The sequence below is a fragment of the Centroberyx affinis genome, unplaced genomic scaffold (assembly GCF_046629955.1).
Source record: "Centroberyx affinis isolate AG114_WGS23_722 - 3 ecotype Tasmania unplaced genomic scaffold, CSIRO-AGI_Caff_v1 ptg005872l_1, whole genome shotgun sequence".
NCBI classification, from domain to species: Eukaryota; Metazoa; Chordata; class Actinopteri; order Beryciformes; family Berycidae; genus Centroberyx; species Centroberyx affinis.
In genome coordinates this window covers 27501-42658 of record NW_027282981.1, presented here as the reverse complement: position 1 = coordinate 42658, position 15158 = coordinate 27501, and the positions used below count along the sequence as shown (strand labels likewise).

The window sequence follows — 15158 nt, the reverse complement described above, 5'->3', positions numbered from 1 at the left end:
CATTATGTTCTGATTTACCTTTCACCTATATTATGGACAAAGAGACCCTGGTAGAGACATTTAAGTGAAACCAGATGTTGAGGTTCTGTTTTGAAGGTGTCCTGTGACATGACTTCATGTCTGATAAACACATGTGGTAGACGCATGATCAGGGGATGCCCTCTCTCATGGCTTTGTGCCAATTGGTTGAAAGTATTTAAGAAAATATGCATTGACCAACCACAGATCATTTCTTTGTCTCTTAGAAAACTATATAAGATCAAGTATTTTGTTTTCTAGTTGAGACATACTGATGTAAGCTTTGGGTGTGATCTTATGTCTCCTTATTATTGACTCAATAATAATCTCATTAATCTTCAAAATCAGTAAGTGGCTTGTGTCTTTACTTTGTGTATGAGTCCAGTGCTTTTGACAGATTTCCACGACAATATCATATTATTTTAGAGGGCTTTAATGCATGATTGGAATGACTACTGAATAGATCTGGGGCTATTTTTTTATTATTGTTATTTTTGTAAAAAAAATATATATATTTTTTTTTTTTGAGATCCGGGGCTATTCATAAAACATTCGGGGCTGTAGCCTCGGACGCACCAGGCCTAACGACGCCACTGCTGAAGGGTCAAGACATTAACACTTCACTATACAATGGACTCTGTGTTTTAACTCATGGGAAAGTATTGTTAAGTACACAATAATACTGTGCCGGAGCTTAACCCAAAGACATCTCCCTAATACACAACATTAGACATGTCACCCTTCACTGTCAGCACGTGAAGCAGAAAAAATGTATTTAAATAAAACAGATGGGCGTACATAAGGTCTTTCAAAATAAATATTTGATGTTTCTTCACAGTTTTTGGGGATATTAACACTCCCGCACGCTGTCTTCACCTAAAAGGGTTTTATTTCTAGACACGTTTTGGTCAAGATATCTGACGAGATTTTTCTCTTTATCTTTATCTTTCTCCTCCAAACTCCGATTATCCTTTCAGAGGCATTGGGGAAATACAAAAAAACAAAAACAAAGAAAAGAAGAAAGATTGCGATATGAAGAGCAGTGACGTAATACCTGTAGGGTGCAGCCTTTGCCCTTCCTCTCATCGTCCTCATCGTCCTCACTGTCCCTGGTGGGTCTGGGAAGAGGAGAAGAGAGAGAGAGAGAGAGAGAGAGGGTGAGAGAGGGTGAGATTATGGTAATTAAGATGCAATATCATATTCCAACCTCTCTATTCTTTTTGCAATATTGCTCCATCCTCTTTACTCTCTACTGTTTGCTTTCTAATTAATCTATAATCTCTGCTCTAGGTTACACTCTCAATCAAAGAAATCTGGAAAGGATACTTCAGTTTTTAATCCGACTGTAGCACTTTTAAAACAGTTTAGTGTGTGTGTTGGTGAATGTTAATTCTGTTAACTGGTCTTGGTAGACATTTTAACAGTTTGTGCTTTTATCCTTCATCCATCCCATGTTAATACTGCAAGTGATTGTTTTTGTTAATGTTAAACAGTAGGCACAAATTAGTATATTATAAAAGAAAAGTCTCGTCTCTCAACACCATTCTTAATAACTTCCAACAGATGAAAACAGGGCAAAAACTTTTTCTCGTTCTCGCCGTCTTTCCTGTCAGTCTCCACTGTATTGTGTAAAAAAAAAAAAGAAAATACAAAATTAGGGGGGAAAATTGTATAGTGTTATCCCACAGCCGAGGAGCTTGGAGAATCGTTCTCAAATAAAGGAAATAAAAGGAATACAAGGGAGCTTTGAACACACTATCAATGTTAGTACAGAAAGACCCCCCCCCCCCCCCCCTCTACTGGAATATATCGCTCTCTCATAGGCAGACACACACACACAAAGAAACACACATTCTTTCTTCTACGCCTCCGTCTGTGTAATATCTTCACAACGCCACATGCAGACACGCCCACACGGAATCTCATACGCACACACACACACACACACACACACACACACACGCACACACACACACACACACACGCACACACAGATAACTGCCTCTGCGTCCTATTACCACCGTCCCGGAGTGTGAAACACAGGTAATATTACAGGAATTCTCTTTCCATTTCCCTGTGGCCTCTCTGCCTCGCCTGTGTGTGTGTGTGTGTGTGTGTGAGTATGTGTATCTAATAGTGCTTGTTTCACTCTGCGAGATGGTGGTTACGGGAGATAGAGGTGTGTGTGTGTGCGCACACTGGTAGGTGGCTATCTGAGCAGAAATTGGCCAAATTGAAAAATGGGCCCAGCAGAACATAATGGAAGGATGGCAAGATAGGGGTAGGACACACACACTCACACACACACACACACACACACACACACACACACACAGAGAGAGACTAATACACAAATACCCAGAAAACAGAGAAACATACAGACAGGCATGCTGACACACACACACATACACACAGCTAGACACACATACACACACACACACACACACACACACACACACACACATACACACATACACACACACACGCACACACGCACACACATGCACACACGCACACACCTCTAGGAATGAGGTTTGTTAACCAGGTAGAAAGGGCACATGCATAATCAATTTCCAGAATGTCCAAACTTTCTGTGTCCACGTGTGTGTGTGTGTGTGTGTGTGTGTGTGTGAGAGAGAGAGAGAGAGAGAGAGAGAGAGAGAGAGGTTAGTGTCTATGTATTCATATTCAAATTAAAGCCTTAAAATAATAGTTCCCCACTGTGGCTCTGAAGTTGAGTTCAGCAGCAAAACACAGTGGAAGTTGGAAGTTGAGTATCAGTCAGAGTGTGGTATCTTCTCCCCTCCACATCCCTTTTCTATATATACTGTATATATATATCTATATTCCTTTCTGTTTTTCAGATTCCATTAAGCATCTTGTGACCCACAGTAGTGCAACATGCCAGCTTCTATTCATTCTGCTTGTTTTGTGTGTGTATGTGGAGGTTTGAACACACAGGTGTAGCCATGGTAGAAGCTCCACTGCATGTTTGCTGAGCTGCTGCTCCACTTTGGCTCCAAACCCAAGAGATTTTTTTTTTTTTAGCTTTTTTTTAGTCCCTGTGGGGAAATTGGGTCGTTGTTGCAGTAGAAGTAGTAGGATACAGAAGGGGGGAAAGAAAAATGGAACAAAAGCACAAAAATAGCATATAAAATAATAAATAAAACAACACTAAAACCATAAAAGCAGTAAAATAGAATTCAAACAGTTGTGGGGATATATAAACAAATTTCAACACGTCAAGGAGACTGTATGGGTGGGAAGCATTACTCACATATATTAAATACTAATACTACTAACAATATACTAATTTGTTCCTACTGTATAACATTCATGGAATAATTAATGCAGTAAATAAATATAATAAATAAAAATAATAAATGCATGAAGGGCACTTCTATATTGGCTACCACTCTATATTCTGTCTTACACACCCTTCTCTAAATATCTTTCATAACCGCACCCTCCTTTCTCACTCCTACACACACACACACACACACACACAAATGCATGCACACAAATTGACACCTACTCTTCCCCACATAACAGATCCACTCAATTGCATTGCCCCCCATTTGAGAAAGTGTGTGTGTGTGTGTGTGTGTGTGTGTGTGTGTGTTTAACTGACTGAATGCACCATTCAGTGGCAATGATGCTAAAGCCATAATAGCTGTCATCAGTATAGCTAGGCAGGCCTTGACCTCATAGCAAATAATAGACTGGCTGGAACGATATGTGCTCTCAACTGCTCCATTCAATAAGCACTATATCACACACGCACACACACACACACACACACACACACACACAGAAAGACAGACAGACACATGCACATATACACACACAATGGCAAACAGAAGCGCACACAAACACTACCAAACATGGAAACAAAAACACACAGAGAGAAAGAAGGCGTACATATGGATGATCAAGCCCACACACACACTCACACACACGCACACACACACACACACACACACACACACACACACACGCACACACACACACGCACACATGCACTTTAATTCCCATTTGGGAGTGATAGACTCACATTTTGTACAATACATTGCCTTTGTCTGAAACTCAACTCTCTCTCTCTCTCTCTCTCTCTCTCTCTCTCTCTCTCTCACACACACACACATGCACACACACACACACACACACAAAAGGCCTACGATTTGTCTCACACTCACATACACCGTGCAATGACTCATACAATCTTTCACATTTATGTTTTTTCCCACTCATACACAGAAAGCTCTCTCTGTTCAACAGCTGGAGGAGTGAATGGAGCAGGACATGAGCTGTGCTGCTGCCTCCCCTCTCTTTTTCACACACTTTTAGCAACACTGAAAGTGATAATCCCATGCACCCCTTTGGGAGAAGTATGTGTATTTTACTCTGAAAAATGATATTGTTAAATTTATGAATCATGTTTGCAGAATGCAGTATGTACGGTGGGAGAGAACGGTCTGATTGTTTTTTAGTAATTTTACTTGTGTGGGCTGCTGGAACTGTAGATTTTTGGTGCACTAGTTTTGTTGTGTGCGTGTGTGTGGGTTGGCGTGGGCGGGTGTTGGTGGTGCCACGTGTAGCATTTTAACATCAATAAATCACATTAATTTTGCGATATTAGTATAATTACCATAAACAAACAAGACAATCACCGAGAAAATTGGCAGCCTCTACTGGCCTTTACGTTGCGTTTTACCTTGTGTGCCACTGGGGTTGAATTTAGCAGGAGATCTGCTGGATGACTTTATGGCACAAAACAGGAACCGTTTTTTTATTTTGCAACTAGTACACAACTTTAGCAACTACAGAAGGTGAGGAGCGCTGCAGTAGGTGCTCAGTGTGGGATGGATAGGTGCTCTTTGGAAGAGAGTGTCACTGTCAATTCAGTAGGAAACAACAAAAATAGGGAAAAATCCAGCAGCAAAAACATCCTAAATTTATCTTTTTTCTGCATGAAATTTAATGACTTCTCCTGGAGTGATCTTACAATTAGAAAAAATATTTTTATAAAAGCTGTATACCATCAGGGTACAAAGATTGTCTTCGACCCTTTTGACCCGGCAGTTATTAACTCAATTACAGACTAATTGAAGTATTTATAAATGATTTGTAGTAACTATGAAACACTCTTTTCCTTGCGAGAAATAGAGTCAGGGGTGGAGTCATAATGTACCAGTCCACTTATGATGTGATTTTTACAGTAAAAACGAGTGGTGTACACTGGATAAATACAGTCTCCTGGACTGTGAGGTAGGAAAACACAGTTATTCCCCAAGTTGTTGATATGTGACAGGTTGTTTCTTCACGCAAAATAGATTTTGGGTTAAAAAATTAAACGGAGATGCTTTATAATATATAAATAAAGTTTATTATTATTATTATTATTAATAGGAGGGGCATTATTATTAATAGGAGGGACAGTGGGTTATTTTTGACCCGAGGACAAGGGGAGCACACAGAATATGAAGATAACACGAGGGCTAATATAAAACTTTATTCCAGCTCCACTATTCTAACTGCACAGTTTCAACTTCACATTAGCATACCTGGTCTGGATGCATTTGGCTGCTATCAAGGGCTTTTATCAGCTCTTATCCTTCTTGCTCTTCAACACAAAGTGACACCGGGGAGAGGGGGAGGGTGGACTTCTATTTCTTTAATTAGGTTTTCTTGGAAGATTTTCCTTGTATGCTTTGAGGGTCTAAGGCTGGTGTTGCCGGGTAGGTTAGGCTATGTAGAATAGGCTGTTATGTCTTGCTAAAATTTACTATTGTGTGTCTTGTGCTTTGTTCTGCTTCCTTGTGTTTGTCTCTTTCTGTTCTACGATTGATTGCTGATTAGTTAGATCTGGCTAGGCCCTCCCTCCCTCCCTCTTCCCTCCATCCCTCCCTTCCTCCATCGATCTCTCCCATCCTCCGCACCTCCCTCTCTCCGTTCCTCCCTCCCTCTAGGTCAGACGGGTGAATTACCTCTTGTTGGTGACGATCGGCACCCTCCAGCCTTTGACCTGGCTCAGCTCGGTATCCGACACGTCTATCTGCAGAGGCAGTTTGGGCACCCAGACGGTGAGCTGCAGCTGGGCAGAGAGGTGCAGGTAGGTGAAGTTCACCGCCAGAGACTGCCGACCGCGCATCTCTTTACCGTTCACCAGAACCTGGTCACAGTTTGGCGAAACCTGAGCAGAGGGAAAGAGCAGGAGAGAAAGAGTCAGCCGGGTTAAATCGAATACACAGGATTAATAGAATGCGTGATTTTTTTGTTTTGTTTGGGACAACAGGCACAAGAGCCGCCTGACATTTATGGGCGACCTCATTGGGACCTAACTCACTGATATACATATAAAATAGATGCAGCTTCTGTTGTGCATTCCTCCAGCGTAGCCTGGAGCGTTTTCATTGGAACTCTTGTGTTCTTGCAGCAATTATTTTATTTGTTTTTGTCATTTATTGCTTACATTATTATTCATCTTGTAAAGCTTGTTGTAACACTGTTTTAAAAAGTGCTCTATAAATACAGGTTATTGTTATGCTACTGTAGCTTGTTCCTGCCGCATCGGTGGCATTTTGGGTATGTGAGCACCCAAGGGCCTCTTGTCAGCTCCACCAATCTGAAGTAATGTATTAAAGCTGCTGCATGTAGCATCAGTAAATCACATTAATTTTTAAACGTTAGTATAATTACCGAACAAACAAAAAAGACCATTGGCCAGAAAATTGGCAGCACCGGCCTCTACATCTGCTAGAGGCTACCAATTGTCCCAACCCTGGACTCATTTGTTTACAATAATTATACCAGGAGATCACAAAATTTCATTGATTGATGTTTAACAATGCTACATGTTACATGGAACATGTTCGTGTTTCATCTTAGACCAAAGTCAGGCTCTAAGAAAAAAACAGAAAAGGTAGAGCGGAAGGGGGAAAAACGGCTAATCTTTTATTTTTTAACCTTTTAATAATTGTTGGAATTATTTGAGTAGATGAGTGGGCTAGGCTGCAGAGATGTTAAAGGAAAAGACAAGAGGGAGAGACAGAGCAAAAAAGAGCAAGATATGAAAGGAAAGACAGAAAAGCAAGGTAGAGGAAGATAGAGAGAAAGAGAGAGAGGAGCCTGCATACTCTTAAAGCAGAAAGCATAAATCTAGAACAACTGTGTTGTGTGTTTTTAGAGTGATAGTGCATGTGTGTGTGTGTGGCTATATTTGACCGTTTTGCTATGATGAGCGGCCAGCCTCAGCATGGATCACACACTCACGCACTCTCTCTCTCTCTCTCTCTCTCTCTCTCTCTCACACACACACACACACACACACACTCACACACACACAAACACACGCACGCACACACACACACACCTGCAGAGTCTAGTCTGGCATGTCCAACATGCTTCTTGAGGGGAGTACATTCACTCAACTGTTCAACCGTGTGTGTGTGTGTGTGTGTGTGTGTGTATGTGTGTGTATGCGTGTGCATGCGTGTGCGTGCATGTGTGCATGCATGCGTATAAAGCTACTATCCTGACTAGAATGAGATAACACTGACCGACATTGTGCTTTCTTTTTGCATCATTTTTTGCCACCCCTTAATCCAAATGTTGCCCCAATAAAAAATGCTTCATTATGCGCTCATCATATGAATGTGTATCATATATTATAGATGTAGCCTTTATAGAAGTGGAAAAATCTTTGATTTGAGTTTTCAAATTTGGGTCTACTCTATAACATAAGAGAAATAATTTCCTGCAGTATTAACGTGGGATGGATGGAGAATAAAAGCATAAAAGAGGACCTTTAAAAAAAAAAGTAGTTTTACTCTCTGACCGTCGTCTGAAGTTACGAGGAATGTCTGGTAACAAACTGAGTCTTGTATAAATCTATAAAGGAGCGCTTCTACAGTGACTGCCACTGTATTCTGATGACGGCCTCAGAGTTATTACAATCCTCCGTTGACATTCTGGACCTAATTCTGTTACTCAAATTATTAACCAACACCCTGTTCCTGCTCACTAGCTGCTGCTGAGCTGCAAAAGGTTGGTTCCAAAATGAGATATCGACCATTTTGAGAAAAAAAAAAGTGACACCTACTCTTACAAAGTGCTTGGATTCTAAATGCTAGATTCTCTATATTTTAGAAATATTGAATGGTGAACCTAGCATAATGATTTGTTTCCCCAAAACGGTTATATACAGTTTCAGAATAGAGCTCTTCATTTGTTGCCTGGCAACCTTAGCTTATCGAACACTACTATAATGAATTACACAATCATTCATTCATTTTCTCTAACCGCTTATTCCTATTCAGGGTCACGGGAGGGTGGGCTGGAGCCTATCCCAGCATGCATTAGGGGGAAGGCAGAAAAAGACACTGGACAGGTCACCAGTCCATCATGGACATACAATCATTCACACTCCCATTCACACATATAGGCAATTTTGAATCTTTGGGTTGTGGGAGGAAACTCAATAATCATGTATTTTGAAAAAAAAAAAATCACAGATTACTTTTAAATGAGTTCATTTCCAAAGCACTATATATCTATTTAGGAATAAAATCATCCTGAAGTTCAGAATTTAGTATCTGTAAAATATGATGTTGTTGTTTTTTATATAATTTTGTGCTATCAATTGTTTGGAAAAGGTGACTAGATGTCCCTTTTTTTTCAAAGGGTGGCTATCTAATTTTGGAACAGAATTCTTCAAATACAATTTGTAATGAAGTATTCAAAATGAATATAGACACTGAAATTATTATGGTTGCATTTCAGAGAGTGGACAACACACTTATAGACGATCTGACAGGCAGAACACCGGCAAAGCCAGGAATTAGTCAGTTCCATTTTCACCCTCCGTCCTTGTCTGACTGTGTGACTGATTGGGTTGACGTCTTTGGACAAATCGTCCCACGTGTTTTACCTATAATGGATTTAAGCGAGGAGAACGATGATGAATTGTAACCCGATGTGGGCATAATGTGATGGTCTGCCAAGTTACTGTGGTAGCCTTTATACAAGTCCCTGTTTATGCATTTATCCTGCACCCATCTCTCATCTGTTAGTACTGCAGTTATGTTATACAGTAGAACCAAATAATTAACAAAAACTGTAATGAAAACTCTAGTTTATTTCAATCAACTAGTTGTGAAACCGTTCCTTTTAACTTTTGACAGCAGAAAAGAGAGATGTGGAGAGAATAATTTTTATTATTATTATTTTTCCAAATAATCCCTTTTGGGAATGGAGCCAAAGTGCAGCAGTAGTTCAGTAAGTATGCAGTAAAAAGGGGGATATCTAAGGTTTAAATCTTTATTTTTGTTTGTTTTATTTTATTTATTATCTATGGCTTCGACCCTTGAACCCTATTGGTTGCTTAAAATGCTGGTGATGTAGGAGTTGAAATCCAACAACATCCATTTCACTAACACCTACTCTCACAAAATTATCGATAAAACATAAATCAAATTGTAAAGTTTTTTAAAGGACAGTAAATATTTTGTTGATAAAATAATACTTTTAGAGAGAGCTCGGAAAATTAACTTTTAATTAATTTTTTCGAAATGGATATAAAACATTTTGAATAAAACCCTTAAACTGTAGCAATGTAGAATCTATGTAAAACGAGCCTGAGATTATGCTGCAACATCGGTTTGACTATTTCTCATTCACTCTCATTCTGTTTCTCTCTTTCTCACTGCATAGGTATTTCTCTCCTGTCCCTCCCTCTCATTATTTCCGATTCGTTTTCATTTCCACAGGCATTCACTCTGGTTATTCTCATCCTCGGCTTGTGTCTAACTTCTCCTCCCCTTCTTTCTTTACCCAACACTTATCCTCCTTCTCCCTCCCTCCATTTTATTCCCTTTTTATCTCTCGCCCCCTCTTTCATCTCTCCGCTCTACACTTACACCACCCTGCACACCTCAGTCTCCTCTCTCTCCTCCCCTTCCTATTTCACTCTCAACCTTACATTTGCCATGCCCTCCTGTTTCTCCGTCTTTCTCTCTCTTTCTCATACACACACACACACACTGCCTGTCTGTCTCACATTTCAGTGCTTTCTCATCCCATCTACTGCAAAACCACCAATCTTTCAAAACCCCATTCCCTATCTGCCCATCTTCCTCCATCCCTCGCTTCCTCCATCCCTCCCTTCTTCCCCCCCCTTCCTCGCCCTCAATCCCTCCATCTTCACCCCCTCCCTCCATATTTACATATATATTTTTTACATTAATATACCTGGGGTAGTTTTCCCTAGTGTTTACGCTTTTTTGCAGCTAGTGTTTACGCTTTTTTGCAGCAACATTCTACTTCACATTCAACCAGTTATAATATTTCATACATGGGAGCTTTTCTGGAACATTATGGGAATTTGGGACGTGTATTCCAGACGTGAAAAATCAAGGAATTTTCCGTTTTCCTCCCTTCCGAAGATGTCATTTGCTGCCATTCATTCTTGTACAGCGTGAAAAATAACTTCCACAGACTTGAAAATTGCTAGATCATCCATCATGGTAAATATGAAGCCTTCATTTGGTTTTTATAAAACCTTTATTTCCTCTCCTTGGACCAGAGAGACTATTTCAGGCTCTCTGAGTGGATGAGCGAGGCCGAAGGGTCACAATGTAAGCAAAGCATGTCGATAAATCTTTCCACCAATCACTGACATCCTTTGTGATTACGTTCCGCTCTGCTTCCTGTCAATCACCTGGCACCCACAAGAAAACATGCAAGTCTCCGACAGATACTTACATGTCACCTTACAAACTTTATTGTCACTTATTTTGGGCGTCTTTGTTAGCAAGACAGCAGTTAATTTCAAGCTAGGTTTGACACCGTATAGTTTGTATTTTAAAAACAAAGAAATGTTAAATGATTGGGGGAAATGTAACTAGTGATGATGATGATGCAACTTTCTGACTGGAGTGGGAATGGTGGCCATTTTCCTGATGAACACAAACACACACACACACGCACCCACACACACAAGCGCAGAGCTACACACACTCGTGCTCAGCTGTGTGAAGTTATGGAGGTCAAACGGTCTCATAAGGAAGCAAAAACAAATGTCACACGGCGCAGAAATATGTCAGACACCGCAACATGTTTAAAACATTTTATATTTTAAAATCTAGATTTCAAAAATGCTATGTGTTCATGTACAAATCCTGCAACTGAAAAGTGTTTATTATTCACAGATGGTTTTACAAGTTTGCGTTTTTCCAAATGTGACTTACAGATACAAATCATTGTGCAATGTGTTTTAAATGTGCTGTCTGACATATACTTCTGCGTCGTGTGACATTTGTTTTTGCTTCCTTATGAAACTGTTTGATCTCCATAAAGGTTAACATTTTATACAGGAGCTAATCTGCTCCCTCGCTATCTCCTCTCACCTCTAATTTATTTCAATTTTCCTTTTCTGTCTGCTTCCCATTCCCCTAACATAAAAGGAAATATGCCCGACCCTCCTCCTCTCTCTCTCCTTCCTCTAACTCTCTCTTTCTCATTCCTCTCTCTCTCTTCTTCTCTCCTTTTAACTCTCTTTACATCTCCCTCTACCTCCTCTCTTTCCCTCTCTTGACCCCCCCTCCCCCTCTCTCTTTTGTCTCCTCCTCCCTCGCCCCCCCCCTCTCTCTCTCTTGCTCTCCCTCTCTCTCTGAAACCTGATTTACCGCCTGTTAACATCAAAGGGATGTAGACTGTTGGTGCCTCAAACTATTTCCCCAAATCATTTTTATATTCCAGGTGTAAATCAGTGTGAAAACTGCACTTGGTTCCTATGGCAGGGTGCAGTTTCCAATGAAGGTAAGACAGCAGACGGCAGGTCAACACACAATGGCTGTGCTTGAACGCCCGATGTAACCGTTGTACATTGCTGGCTTTTTTTTTACTACAGCCTTGCTGAATTACTGTTGCATATTGGCTCCATGCCCCAAGAGGAACTGTTTGGGAAAATCAAGTTCCGGTCCATTTTTCACCCGTCGAAAAGATCTGAGGAATGGCCCGGTAACTTGTCGGTTGAGTCGGTTCGGTGACTTGAGCTACAAAATACTAATTTGGTTCTACTGCATGGAAGAATGAACTCTGCATTACTAATGTAGGATGGATGCAGGATAAATGCCTGATAGAGGACTCATGCAATGGCCTCCGCTGCAGAACCTTTATTTCGTCTTTTTCCTTTGCTGCATGCTCTATCCATGCCATTGATGTTCATTTCAGTCACAAAACATTTTACAGCAATGGCTACCCATCATCAGTTTTCACCTGTTTCTACTGGGCAGCAGTTGGTAAAGTGCCTTGCTCAAGGGGAACATGGTGATAGATAAAGGTGAGGGGAGCATCATCTGTTCTGTGTTTCTTTCCCCACCCTCCTCCTCTTCTCCTGCTGAGACACAAAGCTGGAAATACGGTCAGAAATATCTTCCTCCCTTTTCTTTTCCCCTCTGTCTCTTTCTTGGAGTGTCCCTATCTCTTCTTCTTTACTTTCTCTGTCTGCTCTTTGTTAACCCTCGCTTCCCTCTCTCTTTTGTCCCCATTAACTTCTCCTTTAGTCTCTCTCTGCTCCTGTATTCTCCTGTGTGCATGCCGTGTGTGTCTGTTCCTCTAGTGCAACATGGCACAGAGCTGTGGAGTTAGCAAGGAGCCAAGATAGACTCACAAGAGCTGCCAGGGACAAGATGTGGAGATGGAGACACACACACTCACACATACACAGATACACACACACACAAAGAATTCATGCATGAATACTAACAGACAGACAGACACAAACACACACACACACACACACACACACACAGCTGGGGACATGGCAGTGTGAGTGCCAATGGAGAGGAGAGTGTAAAATAAGAGAGCTTATTGGATGACATTGACCATCCTTTCCTGTTAAACTAACTTACAGTTAGTTTTTCTGGCTGAACAATTACTGTCACTGTTTCATAACTGCTCATCTGTTTTATTTACTAATGTCTTTAAATATATTAAAAGATTTGATGTAATAATCTCCAACCTTATGGACGTACATATGGACTTCTCTGGTACATATTTTGGATATTTACAGCTGTTTAGGCATTGAATAAATATGTAATAATGCATTTGCTGCTTGGTCTAAAACTGGGCTACATAGCCAAAAATCCTGGGCTATATGAGAGCTAAAGCATAGACGCAACATTTTAAAAGCGCCTAGAGCTCAGTGGGTATCTAGCGGACTCATAGAGATGATTTTGGTGCCAATCGTCTCATCACATATTGGCCAAGGTGACCAATGGGCCAAACTCCCCCCAAAAATCGGTGTTGTTCTTTAATAATAATAATAATAGTAGTAAGTGTTCTCTTCTCTCAAGCCAGTGCTTATTTTTCACAGTAGGTGTCAGTTTCTTTCCAAATGGTAGATATCTCATTGTGTAATGACTCTCTCTCTGTTTATACGCCAGATGTATTTTGATAGCAGATGTGAGACACAAAATGCAGTTAAAGTACTCGCATCCCCGTCACCTACAGTATATTGCAAGACGGGATATTAGCCAATCACCGGCCAAAAGCTTGTAGTTTTTCTCCTGTACAAGCCACTTTGGCAGGTAACCAGCCACTGTTCAAAGGTGCCTTTGGCTTCAAAATCTAATTGGCTGGGATAATGGTGAACGTTGCTGGTTGATCTTTAATTTCCCTATCATTGTGCCTGCTGGACAAAAAGGTTAGTTTCCTTCCCCGATAATGGTTTGTCTCCATGCAGTGAGCACACATTCTTTGGGGGGGGGAAATAGTGGATTTTGATCAAGGGTTTGACTCAGATGCAGAAATGTTCTCAAGATTTATCAAGCTACAAAGAGCTGATGCTATTGAGACACTTTTTCATACCGTTGTTTAAGAGTTTGTGTCAAAGAAGCCTTTGCAGGGCAGGATTAAAATTCCAGCAACATTCTGATGACAACTTTAAAAAAAGGTTTTAGGAAACCATAGGCTCCGTAGGGAATGACGAAAAATTTATCAGTTTTAGTCGGCAGCTGCACAGACACACACACACACACACACACACACAGAACCAGACACGCAAAACCAGACACAGGCAGAGGTACAGAGGTAAATGCAGACAAGCACACACATAAACCCACAAAAAAGTAGACAAGGACGCAGAGATACACACACCTAGACGGACACATTCACACAGACAAACACACAAACATGCAAAAAGACCTAGACACACAATCACACACTTAGAACAAATGTATCGGTGGTGTTGCCAGTAAACAGCTGAGTTGGAGGTTTGAGGACACTGAAGAATGGATTTAATCTCTCTGTTTCAGAAAAAGACAGAGACAGAGAGCGAGAGAGCAGGACAAACAGAAGCAAGAATGAGAAAGGGAAAGAAAAGCGAGCCAGAAAAATAGAGTAGACAGAGAGGGGGAAAAGGAGAGTGAAAGAAAGAGTGGGGGAGAGAGAGAGGAAACAGCAGAGAGAAAGAAAAAGTGTAGAACTCAGCAGTTGGGACTTGTTGAAAATGCAGAGGCCAGAAAAACTGTCTTCACCTTCATCAAACAACACAAACAACACCACAACAACCGAACAAACCTCCAAACCACTTGCTGAAAACTTTCCTAACTTCCCAACCAGCTACTACTTCAAGCAAAAACCAACTCTGTTAAAAATATATTGTGGAGGAGAGAAGTAAAAGCTATTCCCATTTTTATGACTATAAATTCAAAGATGGACACACACACAAAGCAGGTGCACAGAGATGCAAGCACACACACATTCAAACTTTTTTTTTTAGCATGATATTTTTGCAAAGAAAGAGGATTTTGACCAAGTTTGTAACTTTTTAGATGTAAAAAGGTATGATACTGATGCGTTGATAGGTTGATATTTATCAAGAAACAACAAGCTCATGATGGTGAATGTTATTTTTCCCAGCATTAAAATGTGAAAAGCTATTGCCATTTTTGTCATTGTATACACACAAGCAAATAACCTGCAAGAGGACTACTGTTGCAAATGCAAACTCATACAAGGAGCAAATTAAAAGTTCTATGCTTATAACAATATTTCCTTTGTATAATATTTTCACTATTTAAATGGATGCACAGCCATTATGGATGCCCAAGCTTTTCAGCATGTTAATAATCTACATT

The 15158-nt window shown here is 40.5% G+C and overlaps 1 protein-coding gene across 1 annotated transcript in view; it reads right to left on the bottom strand.

Moving 5' to 3' along the window:
* LOC139667903 (transmembrane protein 132C) overlaps positions 1 to 15158 on the bottom strand; it is a gene marked incomplete at its 5' end in the record, with an annotated part of 55386 nt that overhangs the window by 21063 nt on the left and 19165 nt on the right. Inside the window, 2 exons of the mRNA XM_071547390.1 lie at positions 1073 to 1136; positions 6006 to 6211. Of these exons, the coding sequence (XP_071403491.1) occupies positions 1073 to 1136; positions 6006 to 6211 (270 nt within the window). The remainder of the gene's footprint in view (positions 1 to 1072; positions 1137 to 6005; positions 6212 to 15158) is intronic.